Source organism: Onychostruthus taczanowskii, unplaced genomic scaffold (assembly GCF_017590055.1).
Source record: "Onychostruthus taczanowskii isolate IOZ18803 unplaced genomic scaffold, ASM1759005v1 scaffold10, whole genome shotgun sequence".
NCBI classification, from domain to species: Eukaryota; Metazoa; Chordata; class Aves; order Passeriformes; family Passeridae; genus Onychostruthus; species Onychostruthus taczanowskii.
Genome location: NW_024496526.1, coordinates 12,360,557 through 12,384,668, shown reverse-complemented (window position 1 = coordinate 12,384,668; position 24,112 = coordinate 12,360,557). Strand labels below are relative to the sequence as shown.

General features: G+C 41.8%; 1 protein-coding gene across 1 annotated transcript in view; it reads right to left on the bottom strand.

Moving 5' to 3' along the window:
- THSD7B (thrombospondin type 1 domain containing 7B) overlaps nt 1–24,112 on the bottom strand; it is a 243,286-nt gene that overhangs the window by 5,556 nt on the left and 213,618 nt on the right. The window contains exons 18-25 of the mRNA XM_041407405.1: nt 16,568–16,709; nt 15,058–15,173; nt 14,476–14,593; nt 7,904–8,049; nt 2,762–2,921; nt 2,243–2,416; nt 2,058–2,153; nt 898–980 (exon numbers count right to left, since the gene is read on the bottom strand). Of these exons, the coding sequence (XP_041263339.1) occupies nt 898–980; nt 2,058–2,153; nt 2,243–2,416; nt 2,762–2,921; nt 7,904–8,049; nt 14,476–14,593; nt 15,058–15,173; nt 16,568–16,709 (1,035 nt within the window). The remainder of the gene's footprint in view (nt 1–897; nt 981–2,057; nt 2,154–2,242; nt 2,417–2,761; nt 2,922–7,903; nt 8,050–14,475; nt 14,594–15,057; nt 15,174–16,567; nt 16,710–24,112) is intronic.

Below are 24,112 nucleotides of genomic sequence, written 5' to 3'. Positions count from 1 at the left end.
CCAAGCAGTGCCCCCTCACACAACAGTGCACACTGCAGGGAAAGCTTGAATAACCTGCACACGCAAATTCACCACCACCAAACCAAAGCAGTCAGGAACTGGTACCTGCAAGCATGTTTCAGTTCAAAAAAGTCCAAATCTATTCGGGGAATTGGTTGAAAAAGAGTCAGTATTTACAGAGAAGTCCAACATATAAACATTTTCAAACAGGAATCTGTGGCAAACTCCTCTTGCAAGTAACAGTTTTCCCACTGACCCTGCTGGGCAATAGAACAGATAAACCAAAACCAATCCCCCTGCAGACCCAAACCCTCCTCACATGTTTCCACTGCCGATATTTCACAAGGCTATCTAAAATGAAGCTTTCTTATGACCAAATATCCATTACCCTGGATCAGACTAAGCAGTTTTTTCAAGAGGTTTTTTATAAATCTATGGTTTGCTAAATAGATACTCAGTATTCTGGATTTCTACTTTAAAATGGCTTTTTAATATTGTTTTCTTTTGCTCATTGTCTCATATCTACAGTGTCTGTCTGAGGGTCTGATACTCTTGATCTGAACAGGTGATTGATGCTCCTTTATCTCTTCCTTTACGGAAGTTTTGAACAGTCCCTTTTCTGCAGAACAGTACAACAGCACTCAATTAAAATTAAACCAAGAGTTTTAATTTTAAAATTAAAACCAAAACCCCCCACAGAACAAACTCAAACTTGCAACACCACATCGTTTGTGCAGGTTCATGGTTTTCTTTCAGGATGAAATTCCCACAACATCCTCGAGGTGGTACCACGGACAAACTAAACTATTTTCTAAGTCCTGGAATGCAATCTAAGAGGCAATCTGATTAAATCTTGCAGAGTTAATTTCCAAGCCCTGTTCTGCAGCGAGCAGTTACCTGTGTGCAGTAGGAGAAGGGTTTTCTGCACGGCGGGCTGCAGTGCCGGACTTCGGCAGGTTTTGTCCGAAGAGGACACCCTCCTGCAAAAGAAAACACTGCGTGCCTTCAAGGGCAGGTTTCAAAATGTTTTTGTCTTAGATCACCACAGTGTAAGAAGTGCTTGCCTGCTTATTTTATATAGTTAAATACTAGTCTATTAAGCACATTAACATAATATCTGCAGGCATCGCATTAATTAATTTGCCTTAACAAGGCAGGGAATTATTATCATACCCATCTTGTTAATGGAGAACAGAGATATACAGATTTAAGCAATTTGCCATTGGCCACATAGGAAGTTGGGGACAGAATCCTGAATTAGATGCAGATCTTCTGTGTCCTCATTAATGGCTTATCTACATAAAAAGACATAATCCACATAACGCCCTTGCCCATCCTCACTTGGGAAAGCCTGTGCTTCTATAGGAATAAAAACATGTTAATGAGTTCTTAAATACTTGGCAACCTTTGCACATAAGACTTTGTTATTATCCTAACTAGTCATTATAAATAGAACTAGACATGAACATCTGCGTTTTCGTTTCTACTCTCTCGTCATTTACCCTGTGCATATTGAAAGAGATCCCATGGACATGCAGCCCTACTGCCTTTGTCAATCTCACAGAGCTTCAAAGTTCTGACCATGAATTCCCCTTTTCATCCTTCACAGGCAGAATTTGTAGGTCACAGCAACAGCAGGAATCTCACAGTTTGAGTGATTTGAGACTCCTGTGTTTTGAAAAGAAGGGGAGGTACAGAAGATGGGGTCTCTACCAGGCGTGTGACGCTCTCTTCTGCTCTTCACAGCCACAGGAAGGTTGAACTGAGGGCTGTGCAAGCCAGCCCAGGCAGCCCTTTAGTATGTGTGCACTCATTTCTTCCATGACCAGCCAGACAGTAAGGGCAATTAGCCCAGACACTTCTGTGCAATACATGTGTGATGCTGAGCTGACAGCAAGGCAGGTGAGCTCCCACCTGTCTTTCCTGCACACAAAAATCCAAACTGAAATTTTGGAAGAGCAAAGAAGGATGCCCAACTCCCTCTGAGCAACAGATGCAGAAAAGCCTCTGTGGAGACACTTCACTCCCAAGTGGGCGAGGCCACTCGGGGACATTACCTGTGACATTCATTCCATCCGAGCGCTGACACCACACCGTGCGCACGTTGTCCCGCCAAAGGCTGGTCTGCCACAGGTAGTCGTAACACTTCCCTCCTGCAACACCAACACCAGTTACTCCTCACCTTGCAAGCAGCCCAGAACAAACTCCTGCTGGGCAGGGAGCGGCGCTGTGGCCGAGCTACCTGAGCAGGGCCGGGTCTCCATCTCCTGTCCCGAGCAGCTCTCCCGGTTCTCTGCAGCCTGCACGATGAAGGCCCTGGATCGAGACTGGCGCCCGCTGCTCTCAAAGCTCCTGCCACTGATGCAGGTGAGCTCACAGGAGCTCCACTCTGACCACTCTGTCAGGTGGCAGTCGCCTGCACGTTGAAATAAGAAATCACAGGTTTTCAAAAAGAATTAGCCTTGAAAGATAACGATAAGGATAAGGCTAACCTAAGCATACAACAGCTTTAATATCTCTGGCATATCTCTCAGTAGTAAACAATATTTGGATTTTCTGCTTCATGGAGTATCTCATTTTCTCAAGAAACAAAGGAAGCCTTTCTTAGATGGTCTAGAAACAGCAGACTGAGCATTTACCTGATCTGCTGAAGCACAGATTTGTGCTACAAGGCCTGACAGTACTCAGAACTACAGCAGCATGTCCACTTCAGACATCTACCACAGGCAGAAAATTCACTGTGACCTTCCAAAGCCTTTACCTGGGCAAGGCACAGAGCAGGGTAACTGCAGCACACTTTCTTTTGATGGTAGCTCACCACATAATGCATTTTCTACTGGTTTGGATGTGGCAGAAACTGATGCATCATGCACTACACACGTGAGGTTGCGGACTTGCAATCCATCTCCACACTGTCCACCCTACGGGATGGTGAAAGGGAACAGAGGCACACATCAATGACATTAGCAAATGACAGAAGATACACAGTTGATTCTATATGAAAAGTCTTCAAAGATACAAATTTGGTCTGCAACAGTATCTCCAGTTATGAGAAGATAGATGGAGATCTCTTCTGTACACCTCTCCACAGAAGCTTGGAGGCAGGGGCAGGGCCACACATGAAATTGTGTTATTATCAAAGGTGTAGAAGAGGATACATTCACAAAGGATTCATACCATCTTTGAGGTCTACCCTTCATGCCTTTTACTCAAATGAATGAATTTACTGATTGTTAATTAGTGCCAAATTAGATGAGCACAGACATTTTGGGCTTCTCTTAAGAAGCCAAGAGCAGGGCTTGCCCATAAGGAACAGACATTTCTTCTGCCCTCTTTGATGATACCAGCCCAAGAAGAGCAGGCTCATGATTTAAACCCTGCAACAGCAAAAATCCTTACTGTACTGTGGGCTGTCAGTGTCATGTTCTAAAAGGAGTGACCAGATCTGGAGCAGACAGAAATCACAAATTTATGTCACACGCTCTACCAAAACACCAACCCAAGTCAGCCAGCACTAAAGCCCATTTGAACAAGAAAAAGAAGGCTCCATCTGGGCCACTCCATGCTCATCATTCCAGTCCTGAAATACCTAGGCACACACCAAACTACCAGAGAGGACATTCTTTATTGGAAAATCAATATTCCTTGGCTAGAGTTATGATCAAGGGCTGAGGATGCTCTGAGAGATGAAGCACTGAGGCTATTTCTAGAGAGTGGAATTGTTTCAATCCCATCAGATGAAGAGCTGTGGTGCTGTTGAGGTGCCTCATGTCTGCATGATGCCTTATGAATGTGCGCCTGAAGCCTCGTGGAAACAGCACTTTAGAAAAATTCAGTAAACAAAACTCAAGAAGAAGGAAGAAACATTGCCTTTATATAACCAAGGGAAATGCTTCTTTGGATTTCTTGGCAGTGGATTCTTTTAAAATAATGGACTTCATCTGCAGAACAGAATGGCTCCTACTGAGTGCATTCATCCAGCAGCAGGTTTGCTAGCAGGAATCTCAAGAGCGCCTCTCCTGCACACACCTGGCAGCTTTTGCATTCTCTCCCTCCCTTCTGCTGCAGATCCACAATAAAAAGAGCATAACTGGTTGGATTTAGAGCAGCTCTAATCAAAAGCATCTTGAAGAAGCATTAGTGTAGATTTACTGTATGCAGCCAGATCTGAGTTTTTAACACAGTGTTTCACTTTAGTCACTGTGTAACTTACTGTTTTAAATTACGGTTTCACTGCTGAAACTTCTGTTGTGGTCTGAGATTAATGGTGTGTGAAAAACTCATGCAGCTGTCCACTGGGTTAGAGTGCTTAGAAACGGCTGGTGGGAACAGAAGATGAAGGGAGAATATTCTTGAGGGAAATGGACACTAATCAAACTGCAGTATTTCCAGTTTGAAGTGACTTAAAGAATGACTATATGACTGGAGAAGACAAAAAGAGATTTCAAAAATATCATTCTTCTACAGACAGTACATAATTATTTATACACATATCAATATATAAATAAGAGGAAGAATACTGAGAAATAAATAGGTCAAAACAATAAATTTTTTCAGTACAACAGTTCCCACTATAAAAGGCCACAGGCAACACTTTTCTATCAATCAACCTAAATTGGACCTACATTCATACTTTCTAACATCTAGAATTAAAAAAAAAACAAACCAAAAACCAAAACCCAAACCTTTGAATTCTCAAAACAATCCCAAAGAGAAAGACAAAAGATTTGCTTTTTAACAGTGGCTTCCTCTTGCTTTTTTTTCTTTCAAGACCAGCAATGGGTTTTTACAATCAATTGAACACACTTAAAATGTCACCCTGTAACTTACAGTAGGAGATGTTTTTTGGTACATTTGAAATGTTCTTAAGCAATGCAGGAGCACTGCATTAACTGCCTTATCATCTCCAAAATTATTCATGTGCCCAAAATTATGTATTTGAAGATCTAATCAACAGGTGTGGAACCAGAGGAAGTTTGTCTCAGCAATGGCACACTGAGGATGCAGGAACTGCTGCTGATCAGAGGAAAACTGCCAAGGAAACCATCACATGTTCAAAGCTCAGGGGATCAATGCTTTGTTGTAAATGCTCTTCTTTGGAAGGTGTGATCCTCTGAGGTTTGCCTAGGACCAGGATTTGCCTCTTGCATCATGATTTCCTTGCTGGAAATATGCGGGAATTCGACTTCCACAAGGGATTCCTGCCATTTGTCTGCAAAAACTCCTACACTGACCCTACTGAGGACACAGAACCCATGCTGGGTTTCCTAAAAACAGGATACATGTGCCCCTCCACCAGCACCTGCATGGAGCCTCCACCTCTCACCCTGCTCACCCTGATGGGAAAAGGAGGAGAAGGTTTACACCTCCTGTGTTGGACAGCCAGGAATCTCTGGAGTTCAGTAACACATGAATGTGAGGCAGCATCTCCATGAGCCTTCTCTCACATCACATCTGATCCTTCCCACACAGAACACCCTAATAAGACAGGAGGTAACAGCCCTAATGAGATGCTTCACCCAGATGTACCTTGAAGAGAAGTTTTCCCTTTTTGGCTTTTACTGGGGTTCATGTGTTAGCAATTATTTTAGGTAAAGAGCTGATTGGGCAATGCTTTCACAGGTTGATGAGCATTTAATCAGGTAAAAGTCTCTCTAATGAGGGAGTGTTGTGTGATCACATTTAAGGGAGTGCTTTTAAAACCATTAGAAAGGAGAGGTTCTTAGTCTTTTTAGGAATGTCAGCCAGCTCGTGGTTTGATAATGCCTGGCTATTCCACTTAATGGAAAAAATGATGAACAGTGTCAGACACTAATTTTTTTTCTTTTTTTCTTAGCTAATCAGAGTAAACCACTTCAACTCTAGGAGGAAAATTATTAGTGTCCTGTAACCTTTTAGAATTGGATGTACTGACCAGTTCCTAAGTTCTGCACCCCTCTGAATGCAGGGGAAATGCCCCATGCTGCCACAGGTGTGCTTGGGATGTGTGCAATTTTGCACTGATTTCCATACTGTGACAATCAGCAACACAGAACACTTAGCAGGCTCTATTCCTAACCACAAAGACACCTCTAATTATTCACATGAAGTCAATTTAGCATAAAATAGTCCTCCTACAACTAGGAATTCCAGTCTCAGTTATAATACAAGGAAAAAATATTTTAGCCTTATAATTAATTGTCCCATTTCTATTATTACAGGAAGATACTTTCACACCATGCATTACAGCTTTACCACAGGATGCTTTACCTTATTTCACAAAGCATCCTTGAAAACAGGAATTCTGGAAGCTTTCTTTAGAGCACAGGCTTAAGCTTCTTTTCGGGTAAAGCACAGGAATAAATCACCCTGTATTTATGAACTACATTTAATTCCTAAGCACCTCATTAAAGAGAAGTGAACATGAATAGAATGGCTTCTCTCCAAAACAAAGCAAAGGGGAGAGAAACTGCTCTGTGGTAATTGAAGGAAAGAAGCAGGCTCTAACTCACTGAATGCAGGGATGGTATCTGGGTTACGGAACGCTGTGATTACTCGCTCTGAGCTGAAATTTAGCCGGGTTTGGGATGGGCACACTTTAATCTGCACAATGTGTTATTTATCTGGAATAAGCCACGGCCCTAATTCAGCTTCCCTACTAATTTTTTTTTTATCAGCTGTGTTAGCTTCTATGGTTGAAAGTCTCTTCCCTGATGTTTAACAGAATCTGCTTATGTTAGCTGGACAAAATATCAGCTGATGTTATCATTTTGTTCTATTTATGTTATACATATGTTTTATACATTTTATACATGCTGAGTACAGCACATATAAGGACCACATTCACATCACTACTTGCAACGAGTTGTTGATTAGAGAAAATATAAATATACTTCTGTTTCTCAAATCTCGGACTGTCACAATCCAGATTTCATTTGTGAAAACCTGAGAAAATTCTGGGTATTTATTGTGCCACTTACATATTCACTCCACATCCCTCCATCACACTGAGAAAGTACGTAGGTATTCAAGGCACTGGCAGAGCAGAAATCACAAGGGATGTGTGTCTTTATGTGCATTATTGGCTTCAATCTCCTACACGATATAATGTGGAGAAGCAGCAGCCACAGATCTGGCACAGGTCTTGTCCCCTGGGACCAGACAGGGCTCGTTTCCACCACACTTCTCCTGCCTCCATCTCACCACAGCCAGATTTAAGCAGGCTGATAAACCCCACTGTGAAAGATTCACCTCTGCCTCAACTGGGTTACCAACTAATACGTTTTAATATTGGAAATGTGATCTAACAGATAAGGATGGAGGGGAAGAAAAAGTCAATTCAATCTTGATGGAAGTCATTGCCAGTGAAAAAATGATGACCCCAGTGCTGAGCAAAGGTGACAGGCATAGGGACAGCACATGGGAACTGAATCCAGACATTTTTAGATCATTAAAAAGATAGCCAGGGTATGGAGAAAGTAGAAACCAGCCCTTCACACAATAACTCACTATTGTACTGGAGACCTGGGGGGGAAGACCTGCTATACAGTCCTTCAAAAAAAAAAAGGAAATAAAAAAAGATAAAAAAGGCTAAGCTGTCTTGATATCTAGTGTATCTATTTTTTTCTTAGAGATATTTTATGTAATTAAATTATAGGTCACCATGACTATGCCCAGTCAAACACATTCACTCCATAAATCCCCTACAGTAATTCCATGAGCTCACAGTACTTCAACCCATATCACCTCATATGAATGGCTGCTGATGGCTGGAAGATGGGGGGCAGGGGTTCCCCACTCCTGAACTTCCCCCTCTTCCCTACAGACCTCCAGCAGCCACAGAGACACCACCAGCAATTAATCCCACAAAGCGATGATTTTGCCACTGACCCCGGGCAGGGGGAAGCTCTGGAGAAAGTCCTACCTGGACCGTGCAGGGAGACCAGGGCCCCAGCAGCCAGCTGTAGCAGGGCTTCACTGGGCAGCTCCTGTGCTGGGTGAGCTGCTCCGGGCAGGGTCTGCCCTCGCCCGCTGCCCGCAGCACCACGGAGCGCCCACGCACCATCTGGCCTAGGACAGACAGCCCGCAGCCCAGCAGAGACAGCCAGAGAGGGAGAAGGGAGGAAAGAAAGACAGATTTTGTAATTTATCAGCATTCCTAGTTCATTTCCCAGAGCTAAAATCTGTTAAGAAAGCAATTAATTGGGAAGACTGGATAATAGGGATTGCTAAGTCTAAGAAATGCAGTCGCTGGTATTTTCAAGCACACTTTTCAAACATGGTTTGGTATGTTTTCCAAATATAGTATTTGTTTATGCAACACATTTAAATACTTGACTAGATCCTGATTATTAAATATGACAGGAAAATAATTCCTACGGCAGCAGCATTTCCACTGTTACACATTCAGTATGTTTCCAGAGATTTTTAACAAATGAAATTTTCTTTTTATGAGCAATTATGTGGACCTAATTTGAAAACTGCAAACACTGTAGTGGCTATTACCGTCCATAACCAATTCTACCATTTTCATTAAAAAACCTATTTATTATTGGTGAAAACTTCTTCAGCCACTGAATGGAAAAAGCAATTATGGTACTACTTTTGAACTAATAAAACTGAATATATTCATTAAACTTACAGCAATTCCATTTCTGCCTCCTTTGCTGTCCATTTATGTCCAGGAATGTTTTCACTCAAAATGTTGCAATTAGAATTCCATCTCCAATTAAAAAGAAAAGTGGAAAAGAAAAAGCCCTTATGCAGTGGGATGCAGAAGATTGTGCTGGGGATAAAATTTCTGCCCTGTCTTTCAATATGTGTGGATTTGAGTTAAAAAGTGAAAGGTCTGGGCAGTAAGGGCAGACAAATACAACAAGGCAGAGGCGAGTGGTAATTGCTAACCCAGTGCAAAGGAAGAGATAAGGTGCTGTGGTGGAGCTCTCCCTTTTGGATCACCGCCCTTCAGCTGCTTTTGTGAGCAGAGGGGAGTCTGGAGGGGGAGCAAACACCCTGCAGAACAGGGAGGCTGCAATACCCAGCCAGATCCTTCTCCCAGCTATTTATGCACATGATTTTTAATTAAGGACACTGCAGGTGTAAGGCACATCTCTGATATCTGTCATCATGACTATCCAAAGGGCAAAACATTTTAGCAAATAAAAATTAAAAGCAGACACACCTGGAAAAAGGTATCCACACTGATGGATACCTTAGCAAGCTCTCTTACCTTTATTCCCTTGCTCTGACCCACTGAATTCTGTTTTTAAACCCATTAAAACCAATTTTAAGACTTCTTCCTTTTCCAGTTTTAATCCCCCAGACCTGGGAGTTTATAACAGAAGTGATGATAGAAGATGTTACCCACATGACTGTGCATTCAGCCAGCACAGACTCAGATACATTAGGAGGTGGAAAAAGTCCTACCAGCTGAGAGGAAAGGAAGAATGAAGGGAAAAAGGAAAGGAGAAGGAGGAAAAGGATGGGAGAGGACAGGAAAAGTAGAAGAAAGGGAAAGGGAAAGGGAAAGGGAAAGGGAAAGGGAAAGGGAAAGGGAAAGGGAAAGGGAAAGGTCCTGTTGTTCACTGAGAGATCAGAGCAAGGGAAGAGGAATCTCCCAGCCTGCTGCTGGATGAACCCCACAACAGCTCTCCCCAGCCCCACTGGCCAAAATTAGCTGTTCCTTCCTCTTCAGGCAGAGACCAAATTTGCCAAATTAGTCTAAATGCTGAATGCTGAGTGTTGGTGGGCAGTGGAAAAGGCTCTTTGGGAAGCAGTGGGAAGCCTGAGGCTGCAGGGCTCTGGGGCACCCTGCCAGGCACCAGCTCCCTGCATGGAGCTAAGGAAAAGGAGCTCTCCTAAGGTTAAAAGATCCAATTTCATTAGGAGGGACTTGCAAGCCTGAAGCATTCATCAAGCTATTTTAATTTACTAAATCATTTCCTTTCGTACACTCTGTTTAACATGTTTCTAGCAATATGTAAATGGGAAGATCATTGAACAGAAAGAGGAATTAACAACGTTTCTTTCCATTTTGGTTTCCTACAGTTGATTATCCAAACTACTGAAACTCACTACAGTCCCAGTGGTCAGGCTTTCTTTTAACACTGTGAATGAATAACTGAAGAAAGAAATTTCATTGAAACCTTTCTTTGCACAATGATTGCAGGGAGTTTCTTAAGGCTCTATTTTTTTTTTTACTCCAAAAACATTATCTAGATGTTCGATTACCACTCAAGTAGCAGAAAAACTCAATTTTTTCTTTTTAAATAGCTTATCTTTCGCTGCCTATGCAGAACAGAATCTCACTGCATCTGAAATTAATTTGTTTCCAATACAAACTCTAGAAGAGTTGAAGGAAGCTTAGTTATTTAATTTTTCTTTTGAAATTTTCTCTAATTTTCTAATGAATTGGCCACATCTCTGATTCCTCTGCTCTGCAATGTTATGTGATACAAAAATTAGGATAGAAAGTGTGCTGAAATTGAAAATAAACTTTTCTTCATATCCTCAAATTAGTTTTGAAATGGAAAAAAAAAAAGAGGCCAGTCTTGTTAATGCTTAAAATTCTGTCTTGTGTCAGCAGCAAGAATTGCATCTCAGGAATATAGGATTATATTTTCAAATCAGAAGAGTAAGATTTTTTTTTTATCCCCAAAAAATTCTTGCCATTACTTGCACTTTATCTCCACAAAGTGAAGTGTCACAGCTGAAACCAAGAAGATTCCTGCTACATTATGTCCCAGTCCCAATGACCAACATGCTGTAAGCAGTTGAGTGAGTTTGAGCAGAGCACATAAAACACAGCTCTATCAAGGAACCACAAGACCAGAGCAGGGATCAAGTCACTGAAAAAGCCTTGGAGGTTGGGTTAGGTCCAGTCACAAGCAAGTGGGGCAGGTGATAAATAGGGTGTTTCATCCCCTTCTCACTGCCAGGCCCTCCAGCAGCACTGGGGCATCCCCAGCAGCATCTCCCACTATCCACAGACTGGAGCTTGCCAAGGTTGAGTAGCAGGGGAGAAAGCATAACAAGGAGTTCTTCAGAAGGCAACAGCAAAAGTATTTTCCCAAATTGGTGATGATCCAGGGAAGAATACAACAACCAAATTTTTCCACTGTGTGCATCCTTGTGCCCCTTCACTTCAATCCCACAGGTCACTCTGGTGGTGGGATTCACATCTCTGCAGCCTGCTACGGTCTCTGGGGCTTCAGGACTAAGGAACAGCAACATGTTCAGTCCTGGTAAATCCTGTAATTGATCTGACAAAGTCAGCCTTGTAAGTGGCAAAGCACAGCTGTAGGTGGTTTTATACAGTTTAGCAGTCCTGTTGGAGAGCTTGAGAGAAGCCAGGGGGGATTGGAAAATTTTTGTGTAGAAAAATTCAGCATCCTCAGGTATTCATTTGCCTTAACAAAGGAAACTCAATTTGCTGGGGATTATCCTTTCCAAACATCTTTCCAGTAATGTTGGTTCAGGCCAGGGAAGCATCATCCATTAAAGCAGTTCCATACATCTTTTCATAGCAGTACAGCAACTGATATAAGGAACCTTATACATAACCCAGTGTCAGCCTAAAGCCCTATCCAGCATCCTGAGCAGATGCTGCCCAGAACTACAGCTGCAACAGGCAAACATCAGTTACACATTTCCACAGGCTCAGCACAGGCAGGAAAGAGAGATCTTCTTTATTCATCATCATTCATAAAAATCAATATATTCGCCTTTGGCTGCTGTGCACCACAACTGTGTTAGATGCCAGCACCACATGCACAGCAGCACCATTTCATGTTTAAATGCATTATTCCATAAAATAACACCTGAGTAAAGGTACCACCCATTAAAATATATCACATCAAACTGTTACTGGAAAAGAACAGAATAAAAATGTTAGCAACAATCCTTGAATAAAAAAACAGGTGAAAACACACTCCCAGCAACATTAAATTTTGCCCTGAATTATATTTACATGATGTTTCTCTTTGAAGTCCTTTATGGTGCTTCTGCATGCTCTCCAAAAAAAGCCAGAAACACAAAATACTGTTGTGAGCTGACCCAGTAATGCTGCATTTAACTTGCTGTGAGTTATTTCTGCACACCGAGCACCTAAGCCCTGCATTTTCTCTGTACCAAACACTGGGCAATTACTTACTGGCAAAGGGAAGCAGTTATGAGTGTTTACTACAGCCAATTCCCACAGCTTGTTTATTGTCATCCTTTGTTTTTCCCTATCAAATTTGAGACTTCATCCTACTCCCACAAATACCCATGAGAAACCCAGGGTACTTCAGTCGCAGTCCATGACCCTTCTGGCTGCAAACCCTTGCTGTGTTCCTCTGAAGCACCACCTGTAGATGAGTGCACAAGTAAAATCTTCTCTGTTATTGTTATCATCCAGAAGTATTTACAACCCACTGGCACTCGGTGAAGCAGCTGAAGTGACACTGTCTGTGCTGCTGGAACCACACAAGGCCACTGCCACAGGACTGGTGCCGAGGTCACTCCACCAGGAATGTTTGGTACCACAGTAGCTCCACCAGGAATGTTTGGTACCACAGTAGCTCCACCAGGGACGTTTGGTACCACAGTAGCTCCACCAGGGATGTTTGGTATCACAGTAGCTCCACCAGGGATGTTTGGTACCACAGTAGCTCCACGCTCCTGAGTTGATACAGCAAAAGTCAGATCAGGACCGAGGCTGCAGGAAAACAAAACGTGTGCTCGGAATAACCTGGATGCAGAGCACTTCCATTTCACTGATGCTCCTGCTTTGGCATGAGGTTCAGAAGACTCTTGGGTCCCTGCAAAGTTGTTCAAGTGGTAGAGAAGGACTGAGCAGAACTTGTCTTCTTCATGACACAGTTTGTAAGACCGTTTTCCCAGCTGCTTAGCTGCTGTAGGTTCACAGAGGAGTATCTCCAGGTTTTAAATCCATGTTAACAGCAGCAGTACAGTGGCCTGTACAAGACAGATCTCACGAGCAGTAAGGCAGGGTTATGATCTTTGAGGATCAGGGATGACCCATAAACCAGGCTGAGCTTGGGCTTGACTGTGTGTTCAAGCAGCCTCAATGAGGTTTGGCACCCAAAGCCAGGATAATCACTGGGAAGTCTCTTTCAGCAAGGCACAAATGTTTCCAGATTTCTTCTGATTTAGGACATGAAGTAACTCCTTCTACTCTTTGGCAGCTCTTTAACCAGTCTTTGGAATTTGAACAAGCATTTCAGGATCAGGGGCTGAATACAAAACACATCTTCACTCCAGTACCTCCTTTTGCAAACTGTGCAATGTAAGAGCTCAGGATGGAAAAACCTTCAGGTACTATATAGGGTGAGCTGCTCGTTGAGCATGCTAAAAGCCAGAGAAACATTACAACCTGCTTTTGCACTGTACTCTGTTTAACTTAGTAAGTGATAGAACACTCAAAAAATTAAATTAAGTTTATTCAGCAACACAAGCATTAGCACTCAAAAATGGATTTTAAAGAAAAAAAATTTGGAATTAATAGTACTCCCAGTGTGTTGTTGTTAAAACACTGTCCATGAATTATTCATTTCTGTTAAGAAAGCACTACTTCACAAACGGGCTAAAAGCTCAGCAAAGAAAGAACAGCACTAATCCAAATATTAAGCTTTTTCTGTAACACACTTTGATCTCTGGAATCCATCTGAAGGAATCATTTTATGGAAGTTAAGAGCTTTTTTCTTTTTGACCTTAAGTGAATTTGATTCAAATATACATTATGGCTTTTGAATCTTAAAGACCATTAGCTGTACATCTAATGCACATCAGAAGCCTGGGAAATAAAATCCCAAGCTTATTGAGAATAAAACCTTCAATGCATTTCCTCATGTCAATACTCAAAGGGTGTTTTAAATCACATAAGTTGAAAAAGGTCCTAATCCTTTCACTTTTTGTATGCTGGTGAGCAGTACTGGCTATAGAAAGTCTTGCTGAAGGTACTGGGGTCATGTAAGTGTTAAGGGACCTGTGGATGCAAGATGGAGATAGGGGCATACACTAAATGATGAAAAATAGTCTTTGTGTGTTTTCTTCAATAGGATACAATTATGTTCCCAAAAATTACTTCACCAGAGAATTTGTATTTATTTATTAATCTCTTCAGAATCTTTTAACACTCCCAGGCTCTTTGCTAGCTTTACATCCTCCCCATCTCTGGGGTTAACAGCTGCTGTGACTGAATTCCAAGAGTTTGAATTAATTAGTAAGTAATCCTCCAGATATCTGACTGCTTTTTCCCTAAGTTGCATTTTTCACTTTAGAGTACTTTGAAAATAGCCTGCTTTGCTCAAACACCCACTACCTAAGGACCCTGAGAGTGTCCAAAACCACCTCAGAAGGATCCGGATGTGGCTCAAGGCTATCCCTGAGCTCTGCACCCTTACTCAGGGACTGCCTGAGCCCACCTGGGCCTGTGGGCGCTGTCTGTGCTGCCTTGCTGAGCTGTGGGGGGCAGGAGGGCAGGCAGGGACTCACCGCCGGCGCCACACGTGTGGGAGCACTGCGACCAGGCTGACCACGGCGAGAGCTGGCAGTCCACGGCACACCCCACCACGCACCGGCTGCTCGTGGGCACGGGCTTCTCCAGGTGCAGCTGTGACAGGGAAACACAGGCATCAGCTTCCCCAGGCCCCAGACACCTCCTGCCACAGCCAAGCACCCCAACAAGAACTGGCAGCAGCCCTGCAGGGCACCAGGGAGGTGTTTATGAGGAGCTTTCCTGAGGGTGCAACGGGGGAACACTGCTTCAGTGTTGAAGAGTTTCACATCTAAGCATCCCTCAGTGTTAGGGTCTCATTCCAGAAGGACAACCAAAGATTTCCAACAGCAGGACACAATCCCCTCCCTGGTTCCCAGCTCTGGGATGCAGGGTTGGGAGCCATGCCCCATGTGTCTGAGTCAAGGAGTGACACCACCCGCTGCCACCCCTCTGTATCCCAGCCCCCAGCACCATACAAAACCTTTCCACTGTTTATGTGGAATGTCTCAGCACGGACCAGGAGGCTCCCCATCCATCTGGAACCACAGGGGCCTCTGGGTGTGTCCCAGCCTGCTCACCTGCTGGCACAGCTGCATGCTGACCGTGGCCCCGTCGCTGCGCTGGCAGCTCAGGAGGCGGCGGCGCTCGCCGTGACCGCAGGTGGCATTGGCACCCAGCTGGCACCCGCTCCAGCCTGCAGACACAAAGCAAAGGTGCACTGCTGCAGCTCACTTCACATCAACACAGAATCACACAATCACAGAAGGGCTTGGAAGAGACCTTAAAGATTGAAAAGTTCTAACCCCTGCCGTGGCAGGGACACCTTCCCCTAGACCAGGTGGCTCGAAGCCCCATCCAGCCTGGCTCTGAAGCCTTGAACATGGGTGTTACCTGCACCTACAGCAGCACTTCCCCAAGTCAGGGCATCCCACAGCCAAGAACAAACCCCCACAAAAGAAAGTTGCTCTCAAAGCCAGGCAAGCCTCAGAGGAGACACGTTCTCTCCACAGTCCGATACCGTATCCCGTGATGACACTGCTACATCAGAGTGCACATGTTGAACACTGATAAAGGCTATCAGTTCAATCCATTTGGCACAGGTACAAGACTCTATTGTCTGAAGTAAAATTCCACTTTGATAAAGCAGCTGGGGAAGTTTCTGAAGGGGAGCTCTGGTTTAACCTGGTTTTGTCTCCAGGCAAAGCTATCCATTATTTAAAACTGAACTCTAATAGTCATGAAATAAAAGCAGTATTTCTAGCAGAAGGAAATTAATATCTTATTACGTGTCTGAAATTATGTTGGTCAGAATACAACTAAACTGAAATAAGCTTTAAAACACAATTTAAAATAAACAAAAAGCATAACAGAAACCACTAAAATTTCCATACACCACCAATAAATAAGAAGGATGAGAAGAAAACCTATTACTTTGTGTCTTCCACCTCTGATAAACATGAACACATAAATGTTCTGCATTTCTGAAATGTGATGATAAAAAAGGCATCATCCTGCTGCCTGTGTTTCTAGGGCTTTTATTACAAACAGGCTGAGTTTATATTCATATATTTTATCTTGCTTTGTTCTCCCTTCCCACCAGCCCCCAAACTCCTCTTAGATCTCTCCTCTGTATGCCTTTCTCATTTATTTCTTCTGGTCGAAACAAAAGGAATTCTTCAGTTTTGTTTTGTGCATTTGTTTGCAACAGAAGCAATTGCTTCTAAGGTACTAAAAATAATGCATTCTGCTCTCAATATCCTATGCCCACCAATATAACTCATACTGCCTTCAAAGCAGATTTCTGTTGGTATTATTGGCTTCACCAGAACCACACAGATGACACTCTTTTAATTGGAATTTTGTAATTAATTATGTTGATAACCCACTGAAAATCCCATTTAGCATGCTTTATTTCCAATGTACTCACAACAACTTAAATACAGAAATTGTGCATTTGTCCACTAATGTGTAAAAATGTAGGTGTGTAATTAACTTTATTGAAACCAATGATGTCAAGGCTTTAACCAACACCACAAGCAAACATAACTAGAAACACATACTAAGGGTATATTGAAAATTCGTACCTACCTGTTAGGTTGTACTGGTATTGGAAGCAATTTTGATTAAGAATACATGGCTTCATTTGTGAATCTTCAGGGCAGGGCTTTGAACTGACAGGAGACCTCAGCACTTGTCGGGTTCGGGTTTGCATAATATTGGGGTCACACACCTGAACAGAGAAGGGATGGACAGTACAGAGACCCCAGTAAATCACACAGGCATCACTGACCCCAGGAAATCACACAGGCATCACTGACCCCAGTAAATCACACAGGCATCACTGACCCCAGGAAATCACACAGGCATCACTGACCCCAGGAAATCACACAGGCACCACAGACCACGGCTGTTCACACACATCCACGGCCACATAGAGGTAGGATACAATCCCATTCCTGTTCTAACTATACTTAAAAGCACATGAAAGAAAAGAAATGTAGTTCAAAGTTAAGAATCCAGTATTACAAAAAGTCATCTTTTATCCATCCTATTTTAACCCTCCTATACTATTTTTTTCCATGTTTTTTGGTAAGGTTCCTTGGGATAAAGACTGCACCACTTTGCTGTGCACTGCTTTGCACCTCCTTCCAAGACTTCCAGTAAAATGCCACAGTACTGAGTAACAGGACAGGATTTTTGTCACAATTAATGCATGTTTAAGTAGTATCTGATGTTGCCACAAAGCACTCATTTGAAGGGAGAACATTTGTAATTGCATATCAGTTATGATGCTGACGAGACAAGGTGACTTTTCAGAGTATGTGATACCAAATACTTTTGTCCAGCTCCCTATAACCCAGTATTTGCTTGTTTACATTTCCACAGAAATATGAACCAACTGAGGCAGGTTTTCATTTCTATTTGTGCATCACAGGCATGAAAACTGTTTGTTTTTAGCAGCCCTTTATCCTCACTCTCATAGCACTGCAGCACAGAGCTGTTTCCCCACAATCCAGTAAGGGGAATAGGTGAGTGGAAGTGGTCACAGCAAACCTAATGGAAATAAATCCCTTATTAAAAGTATCCACCACCATTTATTGAACAAGATGACCCATTTAATTCCTATCAGTTTCTCATTAGGATTGCTCAGGAACAGCAAAGAAAACAAAAGAAAAAAACAAAACAATGCACATAGAACTGCATTTTCATAAATGCTTGGGGATTTAAAACATGATTTTTCTATAGAGTACTGTAATTACAAAAAATAACTAACAGTTTAAAACCACAGGCTTATTATCATGCAACAAACAACCTGCAAACACTGAACACTGCATGGGTGGAAGTGTGGATAATTCCTGTATTGTGAATATTAAAGGCAAATGTAATGGCCTTGCAGTATAAATCTGGATCTCAGGCTGCTGCAAACTGGATTAGCTGCCCAGATGACAGCAAAACTGAACAGAATAAATATCAGAACAAATGGGAAAAAAAGTCTGGTCTGGTCTTAAAATACATTGTCAGGGCCTATTTCCTTATGTTTACACTACATCAAGGAAAATCCATTACATTTTTATTGCTGACACACACCTTGTCAAATCATTTTAAATGGTAATCTTATTTGAATACCCTTGGTCAGCTAAAATACCCAATTGTTTCTAATTATCTGAAAATTAAACCTATGCTAAGTGTTTACCAATAGTTTACTGCCTTTTTCACAACTAATCTGATTGTTCATTCTCACAACTAACACTAATAACTTAAATGATTTGCCAATAAAGCAAAATGACTAAGGAAAAAAAATCAAAGCATGTATCTCAGCAGCTACTCCTAATTAATGTTTCTCTGAATTATGTTACCAAGGAGAAAAGAAAAATAAAATCAATGGATGCTGTGACAGAAGCTGTCTGTGCCAGCTCAGAAACACGAGCTTTTGCTCCCTTTAAAATAAGAACCTGCAGACAGAAAATATGCCTCATTTGTAGATAAGTAAATTCTTTTAATAAAATAGTATTTTCCCCCTGTCTAGCACAGCTCCTGTTGTGCTGGATTATTGGACACTGCTGCAGCCCAGTGCTGTCACAGTGCCCCAGAGCTCTCCTGGCTGGCAGGACCATTTTCCCTCTCAGATATCCTCCTGGGAGGCAGCAGACCAGTTTAACAGGTCAAAGTCTATCTGGTGTTTGCCAGGATCCAAACAAACAACTGGTTTACTGATGCTCTGAAGCCAGAATTCTCACTGTGCCGATGAGCCATGGTGCTCAGAAGCCAGAGCTGATGCAATAAGCCCCCCACTTTTCCTAGTTTTGAATAATAAAGAATCTCTGTAGGAAAAGCATTCATTTAATCAAGCCGAGGACATGGGAAACATGCAAAAATTCAAAGTCGGCAAACTGTAACTAATATCCTGTAATATTATTTGTTGAATTTCTCTTAACGTCAATTGAGAAGTCAATTTAGTTTTATAATTGATTTTCTGCCCTTGCTCTTTCAAGTTAACCATGTAAAAAACTGAGCCAAATATATATGGAACTGAGCAAGCAGCAGGAGGGAATGACTTGCAAGGAAAAAGATGAAAGTTGGAATTTTCAAAGGAGCAAGAGGGAGCTGAGTATCCAGCTACCCTGAAATCTCAATGGGCTTGGGTGCAGAGTTCCTGCAGGACCCTCCAAAAACCCAGGCTGGAAAAAAAAATCTAATATTTATGGCATAGCAAAGGTTGGGGAATGGATTGGCAGACTCAATGTCATCAGGGGATGTGAACAGTGAAAGTAAAGAGGATACAGTGAAAGTAAACTGAATTGTTGCCAGTGGAGAGATGCTGAGGGTACTAACAAGCAAAGGCAAGGGGGAATGTCTAGTCCTGAATGTGGATCTTAGAAAATACTGAGAGCAAAACCAATCACCATCAATGGCAAATCACAGGTTTAGGAGGCAGGACAGAAATGGCAGCCATCAATTTAGAGAAAAGACAGCAAAAAAAAATATTTCTTGAGTACCTAAAGAAATTACCATGGGATTAATTAAGATTTAAGCAAGATAAGGCTGAATTCTGAATGTTCTCATAAATTAAGAAAATGACAAAACTAATTTGACTGCTCAAGTAATCTTACATAGAAAACAGTGAAGGTGCCATTCAGGTACATGGATCAAGTCTGGATCTGCCCAGGTTTCTAATCACAAGCATGTATGAATCTACAGTTTCTGGGGTTTTAAATAAATAAACCCCACTGTGATTCAGCAATGCTTTACTGAGTATCTTCATTTACAACCCCTCTCTTCCTGCTGAGTAGATGCTACACTTCCAAAGACATTATTTTACATTCTACTGCTCTATTAGTAACTAGTGCTTTCACTGATGACAGACGAAGCTTTTTAAATTATTTTTTACATTAAGTCAGGCATTACCTTCTGTAAGGCTATTGCAACTGGTTTGTGCTCAGCATCAGCCAACATTTCCACAGTGGAAGCATAAGGAAAGGCAGGTGCCAACGACAGATGTGCTCAGGAGTGGGAGTTTGACTTGTATTTCTGACATCATCTCTTTATGCTCATGACACTGATTTTATGCCTGTGGTTATAAATCCCTTAACTGGTTTCCATAAGCGGGGAGATTTTGGAATGTAACCATGGGATAGAAATGGGTGTAACAGCAAATGTTCCCTATTCAGGGAAACTGAAGCCCACTTCTGACACCACCCAGACTAGGAATAAAGATTTATGGATCAAAGAAGAACAATGGCCATAAATAACAGGAGAGGAAACAACTCCTAAGAAATGGAGGCAGCTGTGGTGCACAGAGGTACAAAGTCAGAGGCCTGGAAACCTCTATGTACCTTCAAGACCAGGTGCAAATCAGCTTGGCTGTTAAGTTTTCCAGACTATGTTGCTTGTTCAGATTCTTTGTTAATGACTGTAAGCAGTGGGGATGGTAATTCTGGCATATGCATCCCTTGGAACTGGTGACAGGAACAGAATTAATTTCTTGATGAAAATAATAATGGGGTGCCACACCAATAGCCTACAGCAGTAGGATGTCATACACAGACAGCAGGTTTCTTTATGGGTATAACTGTACTGTTCCAGCCTACTTTCTAGTACTAAATCTCACCATTCCCATTATTTTTTTCCATATCGTATGAAAAAGTTAAGCTAGAGCAATGGATCTACAGGCGAGATCATATAAACCACTACAGAAACAAAATATGCTGAAGCAATGAGAGGTCCATAAAATGTTAAGGCAGGAATAAATCAAAGTTTTTCTCAAAGGACCATTTAGAAATTTTAACAGCCATCTTGGCTCAATGGGGGAATTTCTGGCACTATTGACTACTGCATTTTAAAATATTTCTTTTAGCCAAAGCTATTTTTTTTCACTATGACCACTTGTCACCATTTAAAGCTAACATAAAAAATGAGGGACAAAAACATACACAAAGGATGCACCCAGCCTTTGCTTCAGACAATCACAGAACTGACAAAGCACAGGAAGTTTGTTCTGGAAGAGAAAGGTATAAAATAAAATAAAGCTGCAAGGTTATGAAACTAAGTTCCAGTGTAAGAGCTGTTAACATATCACACATTAATATACACTATTAGACCCTCTTTGGGATGGAATTTAAGAGCTGTTCATTGATCTAGGCTTTCATATGCATCATAATTGTACAGCACAGAGGCTGTAACCCATTACAGGGCCCTTTAAGCTCTTTAATTTATCAAGCAGCTTGTATAATGCATCCTGCACTATAAATAGCTGGCTGCATTATTCTTAACTGGCTATTCATAAGCAAACATACAACCTTAAAATAAGGTAAATGCAAAGGCAGCAACCGTATTTGACTATTTTTAACAGAGAAATGAACCATTACATTGTTCATGCCAGTGTGGATGTTTTGTAACAATTTAACAAGCCATTTACAATAACACGAGCAGTCTTTTGAAATGAAAATGCATTTGCATAAATTTTCTTTTTCAGATGCATCCAGGTTCTGAAACCTTGCCTGCCTCCACACAGAATCATTACTTAAATCACTTTAAAAAGTGATTGTTAACAAAGATTAATAAAAATAAAGCAACAAACATAGAAAATACAGCAGTTACCCACTTTTTTTGACAAAGACATACAAAAACATCCAAGTCACAGCTATGCATAAGGAGCAGTGCATGTTCTTCCAAAAAGCCTTGACCAGCATAATCCTCATTCTTGATTTGAATCCATTATCTCTCGGGCTAGCAAGGGAGCTCTGTGCAAGCCTCACTCTTCAGCACAGCCTTCACACTGCAGGTCCTCCACCAAACTTACGTGCCAATTCCAGAGAGTTTGGGGGGGTTTCCTCTGGAGATATCCAAAAGCTGTCTGAGGACAGTTCTGAGGAATGTGCTCTGGGGAATCCTGCTTGAAAAGGAAGGACTGGATGATCTCCAGTGGTCCCTTCCAGCCTTGTCTGCTCTGAGTTCAGGTACCAGTTGTGATGGAGACTTTCGTAACCTACACAGTGACTCCCAGCATCTACAGGAGTCCACAATTTCCCTTCCAGTTGGCATTTCCAAACTGTAACAACTCCAACGTGCATCGACAAGGAAAGTCACCGCCGAGCTGAGAGCTCTCTGTATCGCTGGGTGACACTTTTAATCCGGTCACTTGTGGGTATCCCACTCCCCCTGCGGACTGCAGGGAATAATAACTCAATTGTCGCAAGTCCCGAGCGCGGCACATCGCCATTGATCCGTGAGGAAAACGCTCGCTGAAATGGAGACAGCTGTTCTCACTCACTACACATGCAACCTCCTATAATTAACTAATTTCAGACCTCTTGGAATTAGCTGCTAGAAATGCCAACAGCTGAGGCAAGCAAGGAGGCCACTCCAATCCACAACGGGGGCTGTGACAGCCATCCACCGACAGAGAGCTAACGAAATAGATTTGAGGTAATTATTTCAGGGACTTGTAGCACCACTCGCATATTAACTCTTTTTAAGAATGCTTTGATGAATTCAATTGAAGTCAATTAATTACATTTCCAAGTCAGATGAATACAAAGTCGAGCCGCCACAGGAAGTTTGTGTTATTCCATCACTGAATATGTAACAGTGATGACAGGATTTCAGTTCCCAGACTGTTTAGCTGGGTCTTTGAGCAATCAAGTGATGATGTCTGACTGAACAGGCTATTGTCCCTGGAACAAATATGAAATCTCTTAAGCAAAATGCAAGTCAACCTAATTTCCTTGTGGGTTTATGTTGTTTTTTTCTCCTGTTATTTTGGCCTTTTTGTTGTTGTTTTTAACTAGCAAGCTTCAAACTGTTATTTTAAATGGCTTTAAAGCTTTATGTTTAAGTCACTTGGATGTCACTTAGTGACAAAGAACAAAACATTATAAGCCAAAAAAATAGTCTTCAACCTTCCCTTCAAATAGGGAAAGCCATTTTGAGTTTACTTCTCTCAATAGAAAAAGTGAGAATAATAGGGAAGATTTCATTCAGTAACTATGCATTTCTTGAACCCAGTACAGAGACAAAACCTCAAAGCAACCTTGAGGCATTGTATTTCAGACAGCTTCATTTCTGACCATTAGATGAAACATTAAAATTTACCTTTGTGTAGCAGTGTTAAATAGCACCATAATCAAGATGCAAAATACGTAATTCTGTTGAAAAACACACATAAAAGAATTGTGGGAGCATCTGAAATTATAAAAGACCACAAAAGTATTTAAAAGCAAAAAGGAAATGCAGCCAAAAAAGGTAGAACAAATACAACGTTTTAGCAGGAAAAAAGTATTGAAGAAAATACTTTCCATTGACAAAGCAGTCACCACTTTTATGACTCATTGATCTCAACACGATTCAAGATCATTTACCATCCTGAAAGTGGAAAATTCACATGGGAAGAATATTGCTACAAGATAAAACCAAGTAATACCCTAGAAAGTATCCAGAGTACAATGACATATTGACAAAAGGTACAACGGATAATCTAAAAGGCCTTTTTATATTCAGCTGATAAGAGTTAGTTATTCTGCTATCAGGATGAATTTATTATCAACACTGTAAAACATGAGCAGAACACCAAAGCGACTGGAAAAGAATTCTCACCTGACCAAAATCTTAGGTAAATATCTCAAATCAAAAAGCTCCTCAGGCAAAGATGAGGCTGAAATTGTGATCATTCATTTTTTGCAAACTAGAATTTGTCAAGTTTCATAAATCCTCTTTATCTCCAGCAAGCCAAACATGACCAGAGCTACAGGAAGACTTCCTGGAATGGTCTTTGACAGCTGCCTCATGAGTGCTATGACTAAAAGAGTGCCAACTATTGTGGTATGAAATGTAAATGTGCTTGAAATAGAGCAGCCAGGATGCACAGTTTTGCTTTTTCATAGCAATACGATGTGATCTTCCAAATTTTTTTGAAATTTTTGAGTCCATCGACTCACAGCTGTCCTAAGTGACCACCTTTCCTAGTGGCTCAGGAGGTGGAAGGTTCATTAACCACCCTGGTGCTGGCAGTGCCTCTCTCCAGCCACCACGATTCCCTCAATCCCTACCCCACGCCCACCAAAGATACACCAGTGGCACAGCACAGTCATTCTGCACTAACAACGAGCCCAGCACTTGCCCTGGAGATGTGGAGCA